Source organism: Sprattus sprattus (assembly GCF_963457725.1).
Source record: "Sprattus sprattus genome assembly, chromosome: 16".
Lineage (NCBI taxonomy): Eukaryota > Metazoa > Chordata > Actinopteri > Clupeiformes > Clupeidae > Sprattus > Sprattus sprattus.
In genome coordinates, this window is record NC_137914.1 from 28,303,217 (window position 1) to 28,331,060 (window position 27,844).

Below are 27,844 nucleotides of genomic sequence, written 5' to 3' on the forward strand. Positions count from 1 at the left end.
TCATTCATATGATATATGAACATAAAAAAAAAACATGTCTGGTGTGATTAATCCTATAATGACATTAACATATGGCCTTGTGTGAAAGGAAAACCTTCATTATTTAGTGTTAGTCACTGGTGCCATTTGTGTCACTCTTCAGTCTCCTCTTCACTGGTGTCACATAGAGGAAGATCTGCCCGACTCTGTGTGTCGTAACTTTTCACGTACATTGGACATTCCTGGTTAATGATGGCCTGAAACAAACCACAGTCACCAGCTGCTGTTAATGCTAGCAAATGTCTATCTGTACAACGCTGGGTGGGCCAATCCCTCACTCAGTGGATTTACTGGATTACTGAAACATAGAGAACAAGTCCAATGGAAACTCGCTATCGATGGCCTTTTTTTCACTATAGAGTGAGAAGGTGAACAACATCTGTACATCTGAACACCACTTACCATCTTCTCCTCTCTCACGGCTGGGTTTCTCAGAACAACATCTGCACAACACCACTAACCATCTTCTCCTCTCTCACGGCTGGGTTTCTCAGAACAACATCTGCACAACACCACTTACCATCTTCTCCTCTCTCACAGCTGGGTTTCTCAGAACAACATCTGTACAACACCACTTACCATCTTCTCCTCTCTCACGGCTGGGTTTCTCAGAACAACATCTGCACAACACCACTTACCATCTTCTCCTCTCTCACGGCTGGGTTCCTCAGGAACCAGCTGAGAGGGGCGTACAGGATGTTGATGATGCCAATGATAACCATGAGGTAGGGGAAGCCAATGCTGTTCACTATAGCGCCTCCTGCAGATGGACCTGTACATGATGGAGATCAATAGAATGGAGAGGGTATCAATTCTGTCGCGCTAAATCAATGTTTTAATACAATGTTTTTTTTGCCATTGGACAAAAATATGCTCACCAATGGCAAAGCCCATGCATAATGCTACATCTGCAATGGCATACACACTTCCATATACAGACGCATGACGAATATCCACCAGGTACCCCATGATCGCCATCATAGAGGAATCAACCATTCCTAAAAAGAGGTTATGTCACACGTTCTTTTATGTGAGTAAGCCTAATTATTTCTTTTGCAATATTCTCTTTATTTCTATCTAATGGCATGATCCATAGTTACCAATAGCAAACCCAAGACCACCATTTGGAATGATGAGGCCATATATATTAGTTGCAAAGGGGACCTGTAAGAAAGATTCATCATTATTCAGAGTCACTCTCATTTCTGTGAGCTAGTGAGGAAAGCTACAGATGAAATGGGCAGTATTTGGTGCTCACACAGAGGAGGCTCACGCCAACAACCAGCATTCCTATCATGGAGCAGAGCCATCTGAGGACACAACAGATAACAATGAAATCAACACTTTCATTTTTCAATGTCTTACCCATCCCAGCATCATCAAAAGTTGTGGGTAATTCTGTACAGTACCTTCCCATTTTGTTTGCCAGCACACCAAACAGATTAGTTCCGATAAGGTAGGATATGCTAGCTGGAAGAAAAGCCATACCTGAAAGATTGGAGAACAGTATGACAAGGTTAGGACATGTGGTCCGAATCAGACTGGAGAACTGTATGCCAAGTATAGGACATGTGTTCAGAATCAGACTGGAGAACAGTATGACAAGTATAGGACATGTGTTCAGAATCAGACTGGAGAACAGTATGACAAGTATAGGACATGTGTTCAGAATCAGACTGGAGAACAGTATGACAAGTATAGGACATGTGTTCAGAATCAGACTGGAGAACAGTATGACAAGTATAGGACATGTGTTCAGAATCAGACTGGAGAACAGTATGACAAGTATAGGGTATGTGGTCAGTATCAGACTGGAGAACAGTATGACAAGTATAGGGTATGTGGTCAGTATCAGATTGGAGAACAGTATGACAAGTATAGGACATGTGGTCAGTATCAGGTCAAAATCAAGTAGCAAATCTCTCCCAAAGCAATAATAGCAAATCTCTCCCAAAGCAATAATACCACCTAATTCACACCCAGTTTTAAGACACAATTGGGATGCCAAGATAAAAACTAGCCTATGTGAAAATGGCTATACTTTTAGCATTTCACAGTAACAGTGTGGAGGGAGAAGAAATGGGATTTTAGAATGACAAGTTTTTATAATTATGATAACCATAGTTAGTCAGGGTCACTTTTTATGCTCCCAAATCATTTTCTTAGCTGTTCCTCTCACCCAGCTGCCATTTTGGTGAACACATGGTCTGCATCATCCATATGGGCAGAGTGGGTTCCAGCATGGCAACCCCCATATTGGCAAAGCACAAAGATCCTGGAGAAGGAAGCAGCGTGCATTACTGGTGAACACGCACCCAATGGAATGGAACATTCTGTCATTTTGGCATGGTATAGAAAAATATAAGATAAAGGGGCAGCAAAAAATGTATCTTCTGTGAGGAACACACCTGCACTGATGAGGATGTAGGGGTCTTTCAGGAGAGTCAACAGTGGGGTTCCCTCTGCACTCTGGAGAAAAGGGGAAAGGCAGAACCAATGTGTAGTGACTATGCTTGAGTCAATGTATGGGTTTGTCTGAAGAGTGGCATAATGACCAGGACTGATGCTACGAAGACATTAACTAGACATAGCGCATAGTGGTGCATTATATGACCACCACACAAAGAGAATGAAGGAGCATTTATATAGCGCCAAAACAATACAATTGTCTTATGGTGCTTTACAGAGCCCACAGCCTGGACCCCCTTAGAGCAAGCACAATGGTGACAGGGGCAAGGAAAAACGGCATGGTGTATGGAAATTAGATTTATGTTTGGTTTTGATGAGTTATGTTTAGTTATGGGTAGCTGATGGTTGGTGCAGATAGCTAGGGATACACAACAGTGCCCAAATGGCTGGCAACAACTGCAACACACACATGATGTATCTAGGATGGTAAAGGCACTCCTTCACAGTACAATATGTGCTGTCTGTAGCCCAGTTTTATTGTTATTTGGAATTGTATGTGTTTAATTGTGATGAGTTCTGTTTAAAATCAAGGGCCGTGGGCAGGAACGGCTCCTGGGGCCACCCACTCCCAGGTGCACACTCACACCAGCACACCAGAAGCTACTCACAGTCCAACCACACTGTGCTTACGTGAAATATTCAATAGCTGATTGCCAAAGGATGTCACAGCACATCAACACATGATGCAATAAGCTATATTGATGTATTTGAATTGCCAACAAAAAAACACATTTATGGACAAAATAAAAAGACACCTGTATAGTCCATCATACAGGATTTACGAGACTAATACCACAGGCAGTAGCTGTGTCTGATGGTCTTGTTCCTGGCCCAGTATGCCAAGCCACTGAAGGCCAAGTGTCGCTTGACAAAAATGCAACAAAGAGACAAAATTGTGTCTGCTAGGGTGTTTAAGGGATTCAAAACATTTAATTGGATAGCAACTCAAAGTTCTACATTCTGGTGTGTTGCTGTGTTTACTATGTTGTTTCGTGATTAAGTTAGAAAATGTTAACAAACTTTAGCTACGTCGTCATACAAGTTGAAAGTTGAAACTACAGATGTCGACCACCACATTTCTTTTTTTGCCGCCTGGACTATGAATTGGCCTGAATCCAGCCTGACCTTTCACAACCAATCAAACAAGGCAGACTCGCTAATCATGTCATCATGGCATTATTTAAATCACATTCACTTTACTTTTTACTCAAATCTAAATTTTACTATACATTTACTAGAGTTCCATCTATCTATCCAATCTGATGTACATTGTGTCTGTATGGCATGCCGTTCAGGAAATTAACATTTGAATATATATATACAAAAGTCTGAATATATATACAAAAGTCTGAATATATATACAAAACTCTGAATATACAAAAGTCTGAATATACAAAAGTCTGAATATATATACAAAACTCTGAATATATATACAAAAGTCTGGATATATATATACAAAAGTCTGAATATATATACAAAAGTCTGAATATATATAAAAAAAAGTCTGAATATATATATACAAAAGTCTGAATATATATATACAAAAGTCTGAATATATATACAAAAGTCTGAATATATATACAAAACGAAGTCTGAATATATATACAAAACTCTGAACTCTGAAGCGCTCAATCCGTCTTTGTCCGCCATATTGGATTGAGCGCTTCCTATTAAATCAATGGTACCAAAATGTTTGTAATTACGTATTTTCTGCTTCATGAAATACTGTTTTTCTGTTATATTGTTCAATTTTGACATTGATTTCTCACTAGAAATGCAATAATAACACGTTTATTTCACACCGTTTGACTTCACGAAGGATAATTTTAGAGGCAAGCTTTACATTGACTTGACTGGGGTCTCATCAAAACATTCCTAATTCCTTGTTTTCTGCTTCATGAAATACTGTTTTTCACTTTTTTTCACTGTCAATTTTACACAATCATGTTCCTGCACAGAAGAAGCCAAATTACTTGTGTAATCATTGTCAGGTGTTATTGTGGTTAAATGGATGGTGTTGCAAGAGTCTTAGGACACATCTCGGCGATTCTTTTGAATGTACAAGGCCTATCCTGCTCATTAAGTGATTGGTAACATCAGGGTTTTGTCACTGAGGCCACACCACCAAATGGTATAGATCCAAAGCCTCTAGAAGCAGTCTTGAAGCACATGATGCTCTTTGAACATGGCTAAGGTGAAGAAGGAGCTAACAAATGAGCAACGGTTTCGAATAAAGGCTTTTTTTTATGCTGGCTGGAGTTACTGCCGAATAGCCAAGGACTTGAGATGCAGTCCAAGCACTGTAAAGTACACTTTAGACTACCATGGCACCAGAACCGAAAGGGGAGAGGTTTCAAAAAGAAACTCTCAGACACACAAGTGAAGCATCTCAAAATTCTCAGTCTTCAGGACCGAAGAAAGACTTTACAAGAACTGTGTGACGAGATCAACATCACAATGAGTAATGGTGCAACAGTGTCTTCAAGAACTGTCCGTCGGACACTGGGAGAAGAAGGACTTTTTGGCAGAATAGCAGCAAAGAAATATTACTGAAAGAGAACAATTGAGTGTAACGCCTGAAATTTGCAAAAGAACACAAGAAATGGACAAAGAAAGATTGGTTTAAGTGTTGTGTACTGATGAGTCCAGGTCTGAATAGTTTGGCAACAAGCAAAGCGTGTATGTTCCACGAAGTGAGGGGGAGGGATATAAAAATGAGTGTCTCTTGCCAACAGTTAAACAAGGAGGGGGTAGTATTATAGTGTGGGGTGCAATTTAAGCCTCAGGAACAGGTGACTTTGGCTAAATTGATGGCATCATGGATACAAAAGTATACCACAACATTCTGGTGAGGCACGGATTTCCTTCTTGGAGACATCTTATTGAGCCTGGATTTATTTTCCAAGAGGAAAATGACCCTAAACGTTATTTTAACTATTGCCGGATCTACTGGCGACAAGGAATCTGCTGGAACACTGAAAATGATGGACCGGCCCTCTCAAAGTCCGGACTTCAAACCCAGCAAGCAAATTCGGGGCAAGTTGGAAAATAAACTCGACAGATCTATTGTAAATTCCAAGGAAAGCCTTTGGCTTGAGTTGCAGAAGGCATGGGATAACATTTGTGTTGAAGTTCTCAAGAGATATATGACTCTATGCCAGAGAGATGTGCTGCTGTAATTGCTGCAAAAGGTGGGCGTACCACATATTAAAGTTAAAAGTGGATAAAAAAAAGTAGGACTCACTTCATCTGATATTTGTTGTGCTCAGAACAGCCATCTGCATGTTTCATGAACATTATGAAATTAAATCATGTTTTGGAGGCAAGAAAAAGGTAATTATTCTCAGATCTGTCAGGTGTTCTAATAATTTTGGCCACCACTGTATATTCAAATGTTAATTTCCTGAACGGCATGCCATATGTCTGATATTTATATATTTAAATGCATTTCCTTAGATAGATATTCAGGTATAACCACGATACAACTACGCAGTGGTGGTCCGTCAGGGCCTTCAAGACCTTCTCTGCTGGCCTAAACATCATCAGAAAATAAATGTAATAAAATAAATTTAATTTTAATATTTTCTTTTCATAAATATGTATTAAATTATTCCCCATAGTCCATTATTTTCATTTCATAGCTTCCAGCGTTGTTAATTTATGTTAGAGCTTTCATCCAATCATATTTCAGCTATCATGTGTTGCTACGCTCCGAGGAATCTTCCCCGAGAACAGAAATCTTCCCTGAGGCCTTCAGAATTCACATTGAAGGCCCGTGTACATCTGATTGGTTATCACAACTGGCTGTTTCAGTTCATTTAATTTGAATGAACTGAAACAGACAGTTGTGACAACCAATCAGATTTCAAGTTGGCGACACTGGGCCTTCTAGAAGGCCCGGAAGGTTTCTTTCCTCGCGTTGAACGTGACACGTAAACGTCCTTTGATTGGATACTGAGGCAGACCGGTGCAGTGCTTCAGTGCTCGGTTTAGCTGGCTAATGCGAAAACGACGTACATCGGTTTCAATGCTTATTATGCTAGTTGTTTCAATTGGTAAGACTAAATATAATTACATTAACCAACTCAAATAAACTAGTTTACACCAACTTGATAATTCCAGTTTTTGATACAATTACAACGCCATTTTCAAGACGGAACTTTTAAGAAAAACTGGATATCGTGAGGATGGGAAGTGTAATGAAACTGCTTTGCAGGTGGGACAATGCGATGTTTAGTGGACAAACTTGTTACAGCTCACGGCTACTTTCGGTGGACTTAATAAAACCTTGTAGACTAATCCCTGAAAATCGCCCTTTATTTTAAAGTTGTGATAGTAATATCCAAGCGATCATATAACTGAGAGTTTACTACTCTTAATGTATTGTTAATACGGGTGTATTGATTTTAAATGCTCCGGAAATATTAATAAAGTCTGTTGTACTCGACTATGTTAAGGTGATGCAATGCTCACTTATAGGCTACTGCCTTTCTGTATAAATATAATGGTTTGAGAGCCATGGCGTCATAATGATGGTATTAGGAGGTGGATTCACTCAGTTTAACATCGTGTAGGACATCGCTGAAGGCCTAGTCGTGAAATGCACGGACCGCCACTGCAACTACGTAGGCTTTGAAATGTTGAAAAGATCAGGGGCCAAGTCAAGTTTGCCTGGAAGATACCTAGATATCAAGATTACATACATGACAAAAGTCTTATAGCCTATATGTATGTGTCTAACTGAACGGGGAGAGAGAGAGAGAGAGAGATAAACCTTCACTTGACAGACTCAGTTCACCATAAGTAAATGATTAGTGTAAGGGCTATCTAGCTTGGCTTTCTATATAGTCACGTCGGTAAACGTTTTTTTTTTGCATCAACATAATGCATTGTGTAATACCCATTCTCAATGATTTACCTTGAGTTTCTTTCTTGAAATAGCCAAGAAGGCTACATTTGTTCATCTGGGTGGGCGTGTCTTCCAACTTTGTGTGCACTGTGCATCACTTGATTACATTTTGTGAAATGTACATGTACACATATGGAATGTACTTGGCATTTATTTACAATGTTTTGATAAATATGCATGTATGTATAAATTGTAGGATTATTATTTGATGACAAGAATATATTTCAAAACAATACTAAATGTAGAGTACATTAATAACAGGTCACGGGTATACTTAATAACAAGTTTAAATATAGCTGAAAGCAGCGATCATCTAGCCTGGATACCAGCCCGAACCCCGCCCACAACATTTTTGGTCAGGGAGATTCGGTCTGGTTTTGACCAGTATGGGGAGAGAGTATCAGAAGTCAGGATTCTGTCGTACCAATCAAATTGTCAGGGCGGGCTTTATACGATGATGGGCAGATGACCAACCAACGCTTGAGTTGATTAGATATATAGATTAGAAATCGTTCCAAGATGGCGGCGTCCCGGGAGCTTAGTGGGACATATTTTATGTGATTTAAGCTATTTACAAAACTTTTTTTTATGTCTACATTGACTCGGTTAGTTGTGTATGTGCAACACGAATGTTGCCGAGGATTGTAGGTCTTAACTGAAGCGCTCTAGACCATTATTGATAGGTTATTGCTAACGCTTAGACAAAAAATCATTTGAAAGTAGCTAGCTAGCCTTGCTGCTAATAAGTACGTGAGCAGGCATATCTCACAGATATTGACAGCGCATTAGTTTTGAAAGAGGAACAGAGAAATGCGATTAAGGCATTTGTCGATCGATAATATGTTTTTGCCGTCCTTCCTACGGGATCCGGCAAAAGTTTGAATGTATCAGATGGTCATATGTTGCTCTGATTGGTTGTAGGTATCCAATTGAGCGAAGAGGCATTTTTTCCCCTGGTTCGTTGAAACACCCCCCCATAATCACAGCCCAATGGGTCAGTATCAGACTCATATTCTGACTAGAATTATGAGTATGACATCGTCAGGCTAGCGATCATCAGGGTCAAAGGTAAATTTAATTTAGCCTGAATCTTTAAACCTTTACATCTGGGGCATATATTGGTTGCTGAATTTTGCCAAATGGAATATGGGATGTGAGAAAATTGAGTGAAGCAGAAGTCAAAATTGTAGCTTATTTTTAGTGTCAGCTGCAGCACCCGCTATAGACAAAATTGTCACATTTCATGGAAAATATCTTCCATATTTAATATGCAAACACGATATGACTGTGCTAAGGGTGGTCATAATATTTAGGAAAAAAGGAGAGAAATCACTTACTCCTGGAGATATCTTTGAGGGCTGGAGAATACAGAGTTGCAGAACTGCCCAATAACAAATACATAATCGATCAGCCAGTAATATTTACAAATACATAATCAATCAGTCAGTAATATCAACATGACATCATTTTCTGAACAGCAAAAATTCTTTTTTTTTACCTCCATCAAAAACAGCAAGGAAGGCTAGAATGAAGAAGGGGGATCTTTTCCCCACAAACTCATACATCACACTGCCAAATGGGGCGCCAACTGGAACACACAGGGTTAAGATAGTGGCATTCAAAACAATAACGACTGTAAATGCAGAATGAAAGATGACTAATTCAGTAGATATAATGCATAAACAAAGAACCTTAATAGCTTTTAAATTAATGAATGTGTGAATTGTTGTGATTCATTTTAAATATTGAATCCATTTAAAAAAAATACGCAATTAACGCAGCTGCCTGGTTTCTAATGATTGTTTCTGTATATGTAATAGTTAATATATCTGGGGGCATCCAACGTACACCTGACACCAAGCTTAGTTGAATTCATAAGCTTGCAAGCTTCCCATCACGTCCTAACTAGCGACCAGCTGAGCTAGGGTGGTTTATTTGTCAATTCTCCCTTCCTTCCTTCTTTTCATTACATTCTAATATATGGAATATATATGGAATATAGAATTTATGATTATGTTTTCATACATTTAATTGTATTATTATTTTAAACTAGCTCTGAATTGAATTAGGCCAACTTTATGTCGATGTCTGCAGAAACAATATTGACATACAGTGCCCTCCACAATTATTGGCACCCTTAGTGAATGTGACCAAAACAGTCTATGAAAAAATTCTATGCTATGGCTATGAAAAAATTCTTACCTTTTCATTGAAGTAAAATCCTTAAAAGAATACATTTTTTTGACATTACATAAAATATTTTTCTCCTAAACATGGGTGCCACAATTATTGGCACCCCTAGAAAATCCTATAATTAAAATCTAACTGAAGTATATTACCAGTCATGTTTTACATTTTTTAGTTCACCTGTTTTAAAGGAACTCTTAAGTGGTCAACCATGGCTTCCTGCTTCACAGAGGTATAAATATGAGGTGACACAGGCCAAATACCCTTAGTCATTCATCAAGATGGGAAAGATGAATAACTCAGTGTCAAAGTGCGACAAAAAGTTGTTGAGCTGCTGAAACCCTGATTTAGGGATATGAGAAAATATCTAAACAGTTGGAAATACCCACTTCCACAATCAGGGCAATAGTTAAGAAGTTAAAAGCGACAGGAGATGTAAGGAATCAGCCTGGAAGAGGACCTCTCTGTAAATTGACCCCACGCACCGTTAGGAGGATGGTTCGACTGGCAAAAGAATCTCCAAGGATCACAGCTGGATAATTGCAGAGGTTAGTTAAGTCCTGGGGTCAGAAAGTCTCCAGAACTACCATCAGACTGCACCTACATCACCACAAGCTGTTTTTGAGGGTTATCAGAAAAAAGCCTCTGCTGTCAATCAACAACAAACTAAAGTGCCTACAGTTTGCCAAATGTAAGTCAGACTTTTATATTAGAGTTATATGGTCAGATGAGACCAAAATAAGGCTTCTTGGCAACAAACATCAAAGGTGGGTTTGGCGTAGACATACAGAAGAGCACCCCATACACACTTTGAAGTATGGCGGCGGATCTCTGATGTTGGGGGGCTGTTTTTCTTCCAAAGGACCTCGACATCTTGTTAGGATACCTGGTATCATGGACTCCATCACATACCAGAAGATATTAACTGAAAACCTAACATCCCCCTCTAGGAAGCTTAAAATGGGCCGTGGTTGGACCTTCCAGCAGGACAATCAACCGAAGCACACCTCAAAATCGACACAAAAATGGTTCACCAACAGCAGAATAAAGGTTTTACCATGGCATCACAGTCCCCCAACCTAATCCCCATAGAAAGTCTGTGGGAAGAGCTGAGCCGAATCTGCAAGTGTTGACCTCAGAATCTGAAGGATCTGGAGAGAAACTGTCTGTAGGAATGGTCTCAGATCCGTGCCATGTGTTCACCAACCTCATCACGCATTATAGGAGAATACTTGGAGCTGTTATCTTGGCAACATTAAACATTAAATTAAGGGGTGCTAATAATTGTGGCACACTTGTTTAGGAGAATAATATTTATTTAATGTAAAAAAAAATCTTTCAATAATTTTATTTCAATGAAAGGTAAGATTTTTGTGAATATTTTGAGTGAAAGACCAAGAGCCTGTTTTGGTCACATTCACTAAGGGTGCCAATAATTGCGGAGGGCACTGCAGATAAAAGGCCTACCATACTACAGCTTAGAGAAATGAGACTTCCTTCAAAACGTCACACTTCAAAGGATACAAGGACAGAGGAAGCATGCGGACAGTATGGGGTGCACCTTTAGTTGCTAGCTCTCTCCTAAGTATCTCCCTCCCCAAAAGTCTGTGTCTCTTTTTTCTGCTTTTCTGCGTCCCCAATAAACGTTCCTTCACACTAATATAAGAAATGTGTCTTTCAAGCTAACTAACTTTGATGGCCTCAATGGTTCTTTTTATAAATCTGTTGTTAACAGGAGATAATCTGAAGTTAAAACCATGCTATTAAACTCTATAATAAACTCTAAATATACTAATATTATTAAAAGCTTTGGTCTTAAGAAAAAAACAGCGATTAATCCAAATTAATCACAGTTTACTGTGCGATTAATTTCTTAATTTTTTTTTAATCAATTGACAGCGCTCATTTTGATATGTATAATGTATGACATTTGAAAATCAAGAAGAATCTTCTTTTAATGCCATAGGCAACTTACTTAGAACCCCCATGGCCAGTCCGCCAAGTGCTACTCCCATAGCAACGCCTCTTTCATCATCATCTGTGTACACACTGGCCAGCATTCCCAATCCTAAAGTGGAAGAGTGGAAGATCATTGATTTGATTGACTTCCTGTTTAAGAATGACGTATGATGTGACCATTTAACACATGAACACTCATAGGCACAGTACCTGCCACGGAGGAGAATGATGAGCCAATTCCTTGAAGAGATCGAGCAAAAAACAGCAAGCTGTACGTCTCTGAGAAGGCAAACACTGTATACAACACAACACACACACACACACACACACACACACACACACACACACACACACACACACAAACACACATAAATAGACACACACACACACACAACACAACACACAGTAATTTGTTACATTTGCTCTGAATACAGTATTCTAGCATTTGTAAGTGACTTTATTGCATATATTAACAATAACGTTATGCAACACAAAATGTTCACTAACAATATAATTAATAATTTCAGATTTTGTGCGCTTGTGATATAAAATGGATGTAGTTGACATGCTGGGCTTTTAGATCCATGGCAACTGGTAGATCTGCCTGAAGATCTTAGATGTGCCCCAAATGTATCAGTGTTTTAATCCAGGTTAAAAACATTTCTCCTTTCAAGTGGCTATGATTGTGCATTTTACTCTTAACATTGACAGAGTGGCGGCCCGTCCATATGGGCGATTGGGCGACGCACTCCCTATGGGAAAAGGAAGAAAGAAAAAAAAAATCCTGATGTATAAATTAAATTGCACGACTACATGTAATTGTAAATTTCATATTTTTTTCTGTCGGATTCGACCACTAGACCGTCTGATATGCCTCTGTATGTCACTTGTCGAATCAGGTAACAGTCATTCAGTAAGCATAGAGTCGTGATTCAAATGGCCCCGCCCCTTCAGGGCGATCTTGGGAGAAATTAAAATCGCCCCAGACCTCTCCCATTAGCTACACCCATGTTAAATGCGTTTTTTTCACAAAACAGAGCTCTCAATGCATTCTCTATGGCTTCCAGGAGGGCTAGCCCATAGATATCTTAGATAAAGGCTAGATGGATTATGGCGGACTCTTGAATGTCCGCACAGGAGGCCATTTTGAGGACAGTATGCTTCCGGTAGGGATCAGTGGTACGTTAGGTAACGTCAGTGATCTTCACAATCGTTTACACTCTTATCTCGCGGACATTTTTCACGGATTTACAAATGACTTGATTTACAATCGTCATTACCTTGGTAATAATTCTGGATGCTTGAACATGTTGAAATGTGCAGCTTAATTGTGTATCACGGCTATTGTGTATCAGTCATTTTACATCAATTGGCGAGTAATTGTTCTTTCTTTTCAATATAACTTAAGTTGCACATAATAAAACTGAAGTTGCACATGATTTCCAATCGGGTTGGTTTGTTAAACATCTTACATTATGATTTCGACAGGAAATTGCTGACTTTATTGCCAATGAAGATGCCAGAATTTTGTGCAACCTGCTCTATTGAACACTCCCTTGAAACGAGACCTGTCAGATCCCTGTCAATGTTATTTTCATATGAAAACCCATGTTTATAATTCTTCATAAGTATGTAGTGCCATAAGAAATATCTTACGTTTATAACAAACCAACCCGTTTGAAAATCAGTTGAAAATTGAGCAAGTTCTGGTTACTTAAAAAGTACCACTACCAACACAATGTTAAGGGGGAGTGCGCTATACTGTCCTCAAAATGGCCGAAATGTGCGGACATTCGGCTCCATTGGCCAGCAACGCGGACAACTTATCTAGCCTTTATTATCATATCTATGGGCTAGCCCCTCCAAGTCTAGTCATAAGTAAGCGACGCAAAAGTCTATGGTAAAAGCCAATGAGGACGTCACACAGCTTCGACAAAGGCATGTTAAGATGGCACCTGTTCAGCACAACAACACCATCCGCTCTTTGACAGAAACTTCTTTTTAGTCAGCGTAATAATGAAGATAAATTGACCAAAAAAACAATAAGGACTTCCTAGACCAAAAGTATCCATTCAACAGTTTTCTACAAAGGGAGGGAAATTGGAACAAAAGAAAATCGCGGTCGTGAAGTGGCTAACGCGGTCTGTATTTCTATACCACTGTCACTTTTCATAGGTTTCACAGTATGAACTAACTTTGAATAATTTTTTATGTGATGACTTATTTTGCTTTTGTAAGCCAATACTTAATAAATATCGTTGGTTTTGACGTATGTTGCCCCCTTCTTTATGTTGTTAGTGGACATATCATGTGTCCTGTTCAGCTATGTTACATCATACAACATTTGAGACGTGTGGATAATGAAAAAGTGGGATCATTTAATGTGGAGCCACATCATGTTTGCTTAGGAAGGCTCCTGAATGTAACTTTCTTCCATAGCGTTCCACTTGTATCTTGCTACTCTAGCTATGTAGAAAGAGGGGATGTATTACTGTTGTTTGCTGCCAATAGTGGACAAAAAGGTATTGCTGTATGAGTACATCGGATAACTTAATGTACCTACTGAATGGGTCGCCTTAATCATTATCAAAAAAATTGCCCTCCCTGAGAATTTTTTCAGGGGCCGCCACTGGTCAGGACTGTGGACCTACATCTGAGTGTTTTTGTCTACACACAGAATGGACAACTAGAGGATGGGGAGGAGCAATTAGCTGAATTTGACAAAAAGCAAATCACGATCTCTGCCTTTAAGTGTGTGATTGTAAGGGCACTTTCAATTATCACCAATTATTCATCCATTTTTTCTAATATTCTGGTGTTCTGGTTTTAGAAAGTAGATCAGTCCACACTTACATATTGTTGACATAAACATGATGACAAACCCTGCAAACATTGGTATGTGGTATCCAATCCTGAAAAAAAGCAAACATAGAAAGAAAAGGGCTGGTTGGAGAGTTGTCCTGTGTAATCCCCCCTCTTGACTGGTTCTAGTCTTTCCCATCCTTCATATCCTCATTGCATCAACATTGAAAAGGATACAAGCACCTAGTAGTATGGCGCAAACAGTATAGTATTCACACAGTGCACAGCCATTACAGTAAAATATAATAATACAGCACATTCTAAAGTAGATGAAAATGAAAACATAGATAGATGCCTGTTTGTCAGTGGACCCACAAATGGGTTGACTAGCAGCTGCACCAGGGCCTTGGAGGCAAACAGGAGCCCCACACGGATGTTTTCCTCTTCCAAAAACTGGCTGTCGTGTTGGCAACCCAGATCCTTACTGCTGTTTTCCTCCCGGCTAGGCAGAAGGGACGGTGCTAACTCAGTGACGTTGCTGTAAGAGACTTGTGAGTTGTAGGTGGTGTTGTCATACAGGGAGAGGATAGAGGATGAGGCGGATTCGCTGAGAGGTCGTAGTGTCACACTGAAAGAAGAGGAGGAGAGAGGGGAAGTGGAGAGGTTCTCTGTCCCGTGCTCCAGGGCATATAAGAAGGTGGGGATGATTGGAACTAGAAGAGATAGGAGCAGACAGGACACAAACCAGAGGGGTTAGAAAGTGATCTTTACAAAATCAAGCTGGAGGGAGGGAGGAAGGGAGGCATGACTGAATTAAATGGGGGTTTCTGAGTTTAGAAAAAATCTATTTATTATTAACATTGCCCACTTCAGGATTCGTGTATGAATCATTACTAATTAGCATAGATATAAATCAGTATATCACTTTCATTTCCTGTGGTGCGTGTTTCTGTGTCTTTGTGTGCAATGGGAGATATCAGGCAGGCCCAGAGGTCTCTGCTGCTGCGGTCTTAAAGGGAACAGTAGGTCAGGCAGGGGGCTACTCTGGTAAATGTCACAGTCATGGCTAGTGACTTCATGTAAAGGGTTTTACATAGATTTGCATGAATGAGACTCAGAGCTGTTGAAGTCCGGGGTTGCATCGTGGTTTCTAAGAAATTCAGTCTTCTAAGCCAGACAGGCATGAAATGAAATGAAATGGATAAAAATTCCAGCTTTGTCAAACTTGAGTAACCAAGAAAAATATAACCAATCTTTACAGAGGGCACACATACCAGTAGGCCTATGTAAATGATCAGGTATGCAGTCATGCCACAGTAGAGAATAAACTCAATCCAGACTATACCCACGACTGGTTTTGTGTTGAGTTGTGTTGTTTCTTTCTTTCTGTTGATTGTTTGTTTTGGTGGTGCTATTGTCAAGAATGTTATTCTATACCGAATTATATTTAGCAGGAGGAGCAATGCAAAGAGCATAGTTGTTGGACACATCATATATTTTAGTTTTAGTTATTTCACATTAAGTTACAGTTTTTTTCCTATCGTTTTAGGTCATGTAGCCATACCATGGTCACTTTTCCCTATCACTTAACACAGTGGGCTTTAGAGACACACACCTCTGCATATCTGTTAACCTTTGGTGCAAAATGCACTACAACAACCACACCACAACCAATGCTGCCATAACTTAACACGTTTCCTCTCAGAACACAATGACCTAAAAAACACTAACATCTTGAAGCATTGCCAATTGCATATATAAAATGTTGCTGTTTCCTCCAGTTTGGCATAGATTTCCTGTAGTGTTGCATTGAAAAAAGAGAAAAAACACAAACACTTCTTTGGACTACAGAGATAAAGTTTGTAATATGACAGTAAACTAATAATTCTAAAATGCTGAAATATGTCAATCCAAGCCAACAATCTGCTGACAGTGTTCATATGTCAGTTTCCCTCTCACAATAGATGTCACAATTGACAAGTGCTGTACATTTACTTTACTATAATTGCAAATACTGTAAATGAGTGTTTTATCAGAAACCTAAAATACGTAAGATTTTTTTGGGGGAAATTACGTAATATTTGATCAAGAAACAAATCACAAACACAACAGATTTTCGTCAACATCGTAACATATGGTTTCTCTTGCCATTCATTGTGGATAAAATCTTTGTGCATGCCTTATCCAGGCCTGGATGTCTTCGGGGCTATGTCCATACACCCAGCAGCCATTGCCTCTAAAAGTGACATTTGGTCCTGTGGGCGTTGGTCCTAGACCTTCCATCTCAATGCGGAGGAAAAATCTCAATGGGGTTGAGGAAAGGAGAGGATGCGCTGCAAACCACCCTGTGACTTGGCGGGAGTTGTGAAAAGCCACAATATCCCATACAATCACTAAAGTTGCTCAATTCTGCCTGTCTAGCTGTATTTCAAAAAAGGAATTCCATGCCAATTCACCAAGAACTATGGTGCACAGGAAAACAAAAATAATAATAATTAAAATAAAATAAATAAACTATCTGCTAAAATAAGAATAATTTTTCTTATTCAAACATATACAGTAACTTCATTTGTCAGTCCTAATGCATCATCTTTCCATCTACAGTGATCTTACGTAATAACTGTTAAGTTAGGTTTTGAACTGAAAGTTAACTGTTTTGAACAGAGTATCTAAACATTGGTAAAATATGCTGTAGTTGCACAGCGTTTTGCCGGGAGTGAACATTGACTGGGACAGATATCCATGAATTTTGGAAGAAGGTGTCATTGACAGCATTTGTATCTAAGCATAGGGGCACGTATCCACAGTTCGGTTCACATGGTCTACTGGTATGCTCAATGTGTTAAGTGTTTTGGGAATGTGAACATGGTTTAGGTAAATTGACTAAAACGATAGGGAAAAACTGTAATTAAATGTATTTAATTTCTAGTCCCAAGAATTGAAAATACTTCGGCCTTAAGATGTAATGGTATGGCCATATAACATAGTTCTGTGAAGTCACAGTGAAAACACTGTATTCAGACTGTTTCACAGTTTATTGCATAAGGCCGATGTGCCATGGGGGAGGCGGTGACAGGAGGCTAGAAAGTTCTTGCCTGTTCTTGAAAGGAGACTGATCCAATGCCGCAAAGATATTTAAAGGATAAAGTCCCTAGTATGATAGCCTATTGACAATGTTGTAGCCTATCCCCAGAATTATCAGTGAAGTGACGTCTGTCTCGATGCACAGGGAGAAAAATAAAAAAATAGCCAAGCACATCGGCAAACCTGACCATACCATAGTAGGCCTACAATTTTTTATCATTGTAATAAAACGCAATTTGGTACACCATTTTAATATGGTATTATCTCCCTCTGGAACGAAATACTGTTTTCTGATTGGCTAATGGGGTGTACAATAAGTTCGTATAGATGGACACCTTGGACGTAGTTCCAGTAGAAAAGTAAAATCGCCGTTCCATATCAATGCTCTTGAATGGTTACCATTGACAACCAACGTAACGTTTATTTTTTGACAGCTAGGATAATTCGAACAAAGATGGCGGCCTGTTGGGAGAAGTTAGTGGGAAATGTTTTATGTGAATTAAGCTATCTACACGACTTTTTATAAGTCTAAATTGACTCGGTTAGTTGTTTATGTGCTCCACGAATGTTGCAGAGTATTGTAAGTCTTAACTGAATGTCTCGAATATTATTTGTAGGCGGCTGCTAGCGTGTAGACGAAAAACCCATTCAAACAGATAGTAGCTCACACAGCTAACTCGCCGGCTCGATTGTGAGCCTTCGACCAAAATCACCAAACTTGACCTCCCTGTTGCTTTGTCCAACTTCACCATCAACGGAAACGTGGAGTTCAACTTTAAATAGTAAAACCTTATGAACAACACCTGTTTCCGTGTGACCGTTTACAGAGGATAGCCAGTTCCACGCACTACTTTCTCACTACTTTCTCTAACGGGAGCACTAGGCTTCAAATCAAGAATTCATCAGGTTATTATGCATATTAAGTTTCCTAAAGATAAAGGAAATTCTAAATCATAATAATAAAAACATTTTTGGATGTTGTAAACGGGAGATAAGCGGGAAAACGGCCTCCGAGCTGTACAGTTCTACAAAGATAATGGACTTCGTGGCGTTCTTTGCCCCACAGCGTCCATTATCTTTGTAGAACTGTACAGCTCGTCGGCCGTTATCCCTTACATATAGCCTACTGTTTTTTGCAAAATGAAAGAAAGCCTATTAAGGAAACGCTGACTCGAGCCTATTAATTCCGAAATTTCACCACATTGTAGGCTATATACTGTAACAACCCCAACACTTGCCTGCTTCCCTTGCAAATCAAAGTTTTCGGACTTTTTTTTTTACATTCTTTCTTAGCTGTTGATGTTACTGAGCTAGAAGTTTAACTTGTTCTGAACATCTCGCGCTGCCAATGCCCAATGTCACTTCTGAGTCAAATCACTCCATCAGCTCTTTGAAATGGTAGGCTACAATGACTGGCTGTTTTTAAATATAACTAATAGCCTAACGAATCAAAATAACCCAGGCAGTTTCATCTACGAGACGTAAAGGCTTCTTCCAATACTGACAGCTGACTCATAGCTTGCAGGTTTGCGGCGCTGCAAGGAGACATGGGAGGGATCGTCACTTAATTTAAACTTTTTTGCTTCCGTTAGTGTGTGTGTGTGTGTGTGTGTGTGTGTGTGTGTGTGTGTGTGTGTGTGTATGTGTGTGATAGAGACAGAAAGGACTCAGTGAAACATCGGAAAACACCAATTCCGCGACAGATGAACCTTTATTGATAGCCTCTATCAGACAATGCCTATTTTATGAGTCAAAAGAAACAACAGGCAGAAAAAAATATTAAACAAAATAAATATCCTAATGCATTAGGCCTAGCCTTTAGCTGCAAACAGTTCAAATAAAAAAATAATAAACCGGCATATAGGCTATTGTGTCTCGTAAGCCTTAAGCTATCAATCACTGTTGCTGCTGTAGTCGTGGGAACGACTGGCCTTGTTTCTCCCAAAAGGAAAGTAGATTTTCCTCTGCTGATCGCGTGTCTATATTGAAGTTTGTAGAGAGATTGCGGGGGAGTAAAATGCCCCGCTGCCGAAGTAGATTACATGTTTTTAACTTCTGGGTTAATTTCCTTTCCTTTACGTCTGCTGCTGGTTAGTAAATACAGACAGCCGGAAAGGTTAACAAACAGAATGAAATAGCTACACATTATACACGCTATGCTTTAATAAAACCCACGTTACTCACATACTGGTTAACACTGTTTGCTACAGCACATAAATGTTTGTCGCTACATCCAAACTATGCGTCACTAGCCTGGATACCAGCCTGAACTCCGCCCACAAAATGTTTGGTCTGGGAGATTCAGTCTGGCTTTGAGCTAGTTGGGAGAGATTAAAGTTTTCGAAAAAGTCGAAAAAGCAATCTAAACCAATCAAATTGTAAGGGCGGGCTTTATACGTTGATGGACAGATGACCAACCAACGCTTGAGTTGATTAGATAGATAGAGTATACATCGAACAAAGATGGCGCCGTCTCGGGAGCTTAGTGGGACATATTTTATATGATTTAAGCTATCTACACGACTTTTTTATGTCTACATTGACTCGGTTAGTTGTGTATGTGCAACATGAATGTTGCCGAGGATTGTAGGTCTTAACTGAAGCGCTCTAGACCATTATTGATAGGTTATTGCAAACGCGTAGACAAAAAAGCCATTGAAACAAATGGTAGCTAGCTATAGCCTTGCTGCTAATAAGTACGTGAGCAGGCATATCTCACAGATATTGACAGCGCATTCATTTTGAAAGAGGAACAGAGAAACGCGATCAAGGCATTTGTCGATCGAAAATATGTTTTTGCCGTCCTTCTTACGGGATCCGGTAAAAGTTTTAATGTATCAGATGGTCATACTATGTTGCCCTGATTAGTTGTAGGTATCCAGTTGGGCGAAGAGGCATTTTTTTTCCTGGTTCGTTGAAACACGCCCCATAATCACAGCCCAATGGCTCAGCATCAGACTCATATTCTGACTAGAATTATGAGTATGACATCGTCAGGCTAATGCGTCACCGTTGTCCCTCCCTGTATGTGCTCAAGCCGCACCATTTTACTTGCAATGTGAATCATTTAATTTAAATATGCTTGTTGGCATTTGTTGCACCTTAATCATTTTCTACAAACATGATATGCTATGTATGGTGTAGTAGACTAAGACTCTATTCACTACTGCACAAAAACTAGACACGTTTGCAAAACTAGACGTTTGCAATGAAGTAGGTAAAACAACTTTCGCCAATATCTCCGTAAGGGAGATGGGTTATGTGCTCAAATTTCCTGGGATCAAAGAAGACGTTAGTATTCATGTGCAAACTAAAAATCACATCTCAGGATTGCTGCGCATGCAAGTTATTTCGGGTGTATCAACTGTACCCATGTCTCAACTGTACTAATACCACTGTCATATAATTATGAGTTCAGTAAAAGACGGAGCAAACACAGTTTTCTACCGTTGTTGAAACACATCCACGCATAGACTCGTTTTCTTTCCGTCTGAGAGTGGTTATTCAAAGAAAATATTAAAAACTATATGCTGATAGTCCCACAAACCAGGTGGGAGCACATCTCCGTCGTCTTTGCGCATGTCCAAGGCAAGGTAACCGGTTCAAATTTCGCTCCATGTATACACGTAACGACAAGAGCCGTGTCCCTTAAAAATCTTCACACCTACTAGTGAAGACGATTCGATAAATTGGGTGGGTTAAATTGACACATTTATATGGGCCTAAACTCTTTCCATCTTTAAGTCTAGACTAAAACATTCCTCTTTAGTGCATTCTAGACACCACTGCTGAATTAAATTTAGTAATTATTTCCAAATTGTTGTACACTCTCTCACCCTCTGGCTTTACCATAAGGAGCAGGCTGAGCCTGAGCGCGTATCCAATTCTTACCCTTACCCTAACTCAGGTTCACACTCCAAGATCCTGATGTTTCCCTTTTAAATAATTTTCGTGTTAAAGAATAAACAAGTTGAACTCTTTGCCAGTTAATGACAGGGACAGTAGAATTTCTTTTGTGCAAGAGGGGCAGAAAAGTGGACATCAGGCCCGTACAAATAGTGCTGACAAATGGGCAAAGCGTGGGATTTGAGATTGCTGGCACAAGTTGTTGGATCAAGTTCCACAGTGTAAGTTGTGACTGCTATAAGACCATATATGGTGTTGTATTCTGAGTCTGAGTTGTTTACTATTGAGTTGACGATTCCCTTTGAAGATGCGATTGAAAGCCTTTGAAAGGAGGAAGCCAAGGTGCGCGGAACTGGTAGCAGAAGCGAGGAAACGAGGTTAGCAAGCACACACAAGACCAGTGGAGATAGGTGTTAGAGGCTTTGTAGCTTAATCAACCACAACACTTCTGTTGGATTTTGGTTTTCAAGGACGGCCATTCATAGTAGCTTTAAAGGAGTTGTCTGAGGCAGCTGAAAAAGTGAGCCAGTTGTGGTTGTGGCTTAGGCACTTGCCGACTACTTGAAGCCATTGATATCTTGAGATGTTTCTATTGATGTCTCTGGTAGTTGCATGTGTCCTAACCCATAGCCAGTATGGAAGGAGGTGGGTCTGGAATTCCAGACAATTTTGTTGAGCCCTCTGGAGGTGTCGTGGGCCAAATTCAACAAAACCGTGATGAAGCTTAATGACTCACATTAGTTTGTCAAATTTGTAACATATGGGTATGTCTGTAATGTTAACTTTGATATCTAGCTTGCTGCCCATGTTTAGACCCTGTTTGTTATCATGATGACAAATAATTATCTTGGGTAACACCAGGAGCAGTCTAACTCTTTTATTATGACCGCCGCGACAGTCATATAGTATTATTTTTTTTTCTGGTTATTTAAAAAAAAAAAAAAAAATCTGTTTGCAGATTTTCTGTCAACGATTTCCGGGACAATGAAACACCGGGGTGCACGAAATTTGGTGGGCATGTAAGCCTTACTAGATTAGCGTGGAACCACAGATTTTCGTTTTGATCCGTTGCACCCCAGTCGGACTGGACCCCTTTTAAAGAGGGTGGGGCGATTCAGTTTTCTGTGAATAAGTCGAAAACCGTAGGGCTTAGGAGGACCACATTTTTTTTATATGTTGGTCTTAAGAGGCCACGTCAACCATTCCACTACCACTTATTTCATGTATAGCGCCACCTAGTTACAAATGAAAAAGCGGAGTGTTGTAAAACATTTTAATTGTAAGTTGACAAGGTCAGAACTGCACGTAATCGGAGGTCTGGGATCATTATGACACCTGTCGGCCAAGAAGACGTGTTGCCGCTGGAAAACGTATTGAAACCGGAAGTGGGTGATTAACTCTGTTTAATTGCCTAATACCAGGACCTTTACTTTTTCGTTGAGAACTTGTGTTGGTCGCCTGACCTTTAAACGATCGTGTTATTTATTTATTTATTATTTTTGTGAAGTTATGTACGGCTTAATACTCAACTGACTTGTTAACCGAACTTTTACGAAGTCATACAACTAAAAACACAAGTGACTTGTTAACAGAACATAAAACTTGTTTTACGAAGCTATATGACCAAAATACACAGTTAGCGTGCTAATCAAACATTTTCACCGTGTCAGATTAGTAGTTTTTAATTAATGAATTTTCTGTTCAGGTCAGATAACAAGGTTTAACCAACCAGAGACTGGAGAGAAGTGACGACGTCCGGTTTCAATACGTTTTCCAGCGGAAATACGTCTTCTTGACCGACAACACCTTCTGACTGCACGTTAAGTTTCGTGGAATTCCGTTCACGGGGGGGCATGCAATACATTGATTTATATGATTATACACCAACTGGCCTGTAGGTGGCACGACACAGTTTTCTTCGAATATCCCGAGAACCGTAGGGCCTTGGAGGGCCAAATTGTTCTTGTATGTTTGTGTCAAGGGGCAATGTCAACCCATACCATAACCAGTCATTACATGTATAGCGCCACCTAGTTAAAAATTAAAAAGCAAAAATGAGGTGTTTTAATCGAATATATGTCAAAGTGCTCGAAAAATTATCAAATTTGCCAGGGACATCAAGCCTGTAACCGTCCATCTTCGGTAGAGTTTTTGTCCATGGATGGAGCAAAATGGCTCTGTAGCGCCCCCTAGAACATTGCAAAAAAAACCTGCACATTGGGGTTATTTTGGCGTAGCTTGACGGAATTCGGTACACGTCTTCATCATGCTTGGACGCACCAAAAAGTCTCTCGACGCCATGGTGGCAGGCCCACAGGAAGTCGGCCATTTTGAGTGGAAGATGCGTTTTGACGGCGTTTGCACAACTTGCATCTGATCGAACTCCTCCGACAGCTTTAATGGTAAAGCCTTGAAATGTGGTCCGGCTACTCTTCAGCCATGGGCGACTAAAAGTTATATTGGATTTTCTCATTAGTCGGAAGGTGTGGGCGTGGTAGACCCTCAAACTTTGCCAACTTGCCACAAAACACAAAGTCTCTTATAACTGATGCGTACATTGTTTGATCCAGAGACAATGTCTTAGGGTGGACGCTGGATCTGGCCCGAACACGTACATATGCCTGACTGATATCACCTATAGCGCCACCTGTTGGTGGTTGGAAACTTCACTTTGTTTCCACACCTCGCATGTGATTGAACTCCTCCTACAGATTTAATGTTAATGCCTTCAAACATGGTCAGGTTACTCTTCAGCAATGGGGAATTAAAAGTTATGAGAGTCTTTTACAAAGTTTGAAGGGTGTGGGCGTGGCAGACCTTCAAACTATGCACTATTCACAACTCCAGTCACTTATAACTTATGCATATATTGTCGAAAGTGCACGAAATTGAAAGTGGTGGATCATTATGAGACCCTCTGAATGCATGCCAAGTTTCGTGCAATTTTGTCCATGGGGGGCCATACAATATTTTTTTTTTATGTGACTGTACACCAACTGGCCTGTAGGTGGGCTGACGAATATCCCGAGAACTGTAGGGCTTAGGAGGGCCACATGTTTTTTGTATGTTTGTCTAAAGGGGCCATGTCAACCCATCCCATAACCACTCATTTTATGTATAGCGCCACCTAAATTAAAAGCAAACATGAGGTGATGTAATTGCAGGTATCTCTGGCTTACATGGTCAAAACTGCACCATAATGCATGGTCAAAATTGCAACAGATACACACACATACACAGTAGACATTCGTATGCACAAATACACACACAGTTGACATATGTACGCATGCACAAATAATTCCTTTAATACATACAAATGAAACACAAACCAATTTGCACACACAAAACACATAAAAACACACAAACACACTGACAACCATGACTCATTCTGTGCCAAAACCTACTGAACAGTTCGGCGGTCATATTTTGTAATGCTTTGCGTTACGTCTAGTTAGCTACATGATAGCGACATAGGGGTCTATATGCTGTTGGCTAATGTTAACTCTAAGTCTCACCCACTGCATAATTTTGACAAAATGGATACAACAACAATGCTGGTGACAGTCACAACACACGCCGCATGTTGTATCTAGGATCCTTAAAAGCTCTCCTTCACAGTACAACATGCACTGTCTATAGCCAACAACTGCTTAACACTACCATATGACTGACATCAAGATGTTGAACATACTGACGGCCGGGGCAAAGTTAAAGGACCCAAACAGCGAGGTTTGTGGTAGCCTACAGTACTCCTCCATTGCAGAGAATGGTATCTATGGGTACAGACAACTTTTAACACCCCGTGGTTTTAACCTCTAGCGCACAAGACATTGTATTCTATGCAACAGATTGTGGCTATCCATGTGTTTCGTTGACAGGCTCACTGTCAACAAGGAAAGGATCCCTACAGAGATAAACCTGTGTCTGCTTACCTCAACAACTGTAAACAAACTGTAGAAAATGTCTGTTTGTACAGTCAGTGTTTTAGATTTAGTTGCTTCCAATCTCAATAAGCTGAAATAAGCTATATTAATGTGATGCAATGGTGCAATAACCTATAAGAATGTATTTAGATTGCCAACAAATAGCACCTTAATGGACAAAGTAAAGAGACACCTGTACAGCCCATCATACAGTCATTCATTGGTTTGCACCAGATGAGATGAAGGGTGTTGTGTGGGAGGTCTGCCGACCTGAAATCATTTAGAAGGTGTTGCTTTGAAGGAACTCATTTATACTTGAAACTTCTACGTCTGTGCGCTAACACACCCTGGCATTGATATTTCAAAAGAGCACTTCTGTGGGAACATATCTAGAAACTAATTAGATTTACATTTCCTGAAGGAAACACCAGTGTTTGTGTAGCAGGATGAGCGCTTCACTGTTTCACCTTTCCATCCGCAGAGTGCAAACAATGCTCAAGAAAGCAAAGTTCAGTACCTCAGGCAACCCTTAAAGCTGTCCTAACTTAAAGCAAACTGTTCTGTCTAAGTACTATTTTCTTGATGTCAGTTAGCAGTAAGTTTGTAGCTACTTGTATCAAAAAAGTCAAGTGGTGTTTGGAGTTTCCTTCTAAACCTCTGGTGTTTCTATCATTTTGTTTTGCTGTTATCACATTGTTTGTTTCAAGTAAATGTTTTGTAACAAATGGATATTTTCTTACTTTTAAATATAATTTCATGTAAACAAGAATGTGTGCTTGTGTCTTCTCAACTCACCTACAACTGTCAGTAGCATGTTATCCAGAAGGAGCGCCACACACACCACTACCAGGACCAGTCTGGGAGATCCCCTCCCATGTTTCACCCAGTCCATTGGATTGAACCAAGGCATGCTTCTTCCTTCTGCCTTAACGCTGCTAAAGGACACAGGGTACACAGAAGAAGGTTCAAGGAAGAGCTCTGATGGTTAGCACTGAATAAAAATGTATCTAGGGCCCCTCACATGAATTCCAACTGAACATGTTGAGAGGGAAAAAAGCATGGAGTAAGACAAATGAAATAAGAGGCACAATAAAACGATTTAACCTCATTCACTACTTTAAAGGGATCATTCCAGAAGAGTTTCTTTTTGTGTGGGAGACTAATGGAGATGAAAAACAGTGTTAACGGCTCTTTTTGGTCACTGACTTTTGTCCAGAACTCTTCTTGTGTTCCACTAACAAGTACAGTCCTACTATATGGGTGGCTACTAAAAGGATGTTGAGAAAAGGAAATCTTTGAACTGTCTTATTATTCTTGTAAATTACTTCTTTCGCTTCTGACTCACTGCCTTTGGTATCCGTTTTCCCCGCAGGTGTCGTTCACTGATTACAAAGTAAATCCCCAAACTATTATTGAGTCAACCAGCTGTTAAAGCGGGCATGGTCAACAGGTAGTGTATGATACAGCTCCCTCGTGATAATTTGGTTTTGCTGTTTTCTTTTTCTTCAGCAATTGGATTAAATCTTCCACAAAGGCTTATCTCACACTGTGCTGGTTTTGTTACAATGCTTACAAAGCAAAGCACTGTTCTGTTCTTCCTATATGTCCTCTTTTTATTAGAACTTATCATAACAGTGCATTATTACAGCGCACATATTGCAAAGCACTGCACTAAAATGGAATGAACACAACTATACTCAAGAGTACGTTGGACGTTTATAGATCTGGATGCATTTAAGGTACCAGTGTTGGAACCTGTGGACTGATTTGAGGGTAGTGTGCATGTTTATAACGTGTTCAAGGGTTGGCACAACTGAGGAGGATGGACAATTCACTGGAGAGGGAAAGATAAGAAACACACACTCTCTTTTCCTCCCTCTTTATCTATCTATCTTTCTAAATTTCTTTGTTTCTCTTTATCACTTTCCCCATCTCAACTGCCCTCTCATGGCTTGGCTCTTCTTACCCCCCTCTCTGCGCATTCATTAAATATCTTTTCTTTTACTTTATATTTGTTTTCATTTTAATTTATTTATTTTGGTATTTCCTTCAGGAAATGCAAATCATATAGTTTACTCTTCAAAAGTGCTAGTTAGTAACATTGGCTGCTGTACGAGTCCACATTGTGAACACTGACTAGCAGGGATGTCATTTTTTGGCTAATTGGTTAATACAGCTGTTTACATTTCAGTTATTGATGACAGAGCCTTGGAGTTTCACAGAAATTATTCATTTTTCTCAAAGCATCTAACTAGTCAAACAAATAGCCTACATATTCTAAAAATACAACACTCTCAGGTGGATCAGATTCCTTCTTGCCATTATGTAAGGTGATTGTTTTCTTGTTATCTCTAATGTCTTTTGGAGACCTCATGGGCATTAGGTTTCAATATATTCTCCCCATCATCCATCCAGTAAAAAGTCATTTCGAAACCCCACTTCTGTTTCACTCAGCATTTGACACAGAGAATGATAGCAGTTTATATTTCATTTTATATTTCAATATCTACACTTGACGTGTATGCTTCTTCCACACAGGGTGTTACATTATTATCTTACTTACTTA

General features: G+C 39.7%; 1 protein-coding gene across 1 annotated transcript; it reads right to left on the reverse strand.

Moving 5' to 3' along the window:
• Window positions 1-131: 131 nt before the first annotated feature.
• On the reverse strand, window positions 132-26,200 carry slc18a1 (solute carrier family 18 member A1; the record flags this gene model as incomplete). Its single annotated transcript, XM_080854400.1, has 15 exons — window positions 26,074-26,200; window positions 14,721-15,078; window positions 14,417-14,475; window positions 11,774-11,857; window positions 11,580-11,672; window positions 8,916-9,005; window positions 8,755-8,798; window positions 2,448-2,508; window positions 2,219-2,314; window positions 1,449-1,527; window positions 1,298-1,349; window positions 1,140-1,203; window positions 918-1,037; window positions 678-811; window positions 132-236 (listed from the first exon to the last, which is right to left on the reverse strand). Exons 1-15 carry the CDS (start codon window positions 26,186-26,188, stop codon window positions 132-134), a joined length of 1,554 nt encoding a protein of 517 aa, XP_080710526.1. The 5' UTR covers window positions 26,189-26,200.
• Between the last annotated feature and the right edge of the window lie 1,644 nt (window positions 26,201-27,844).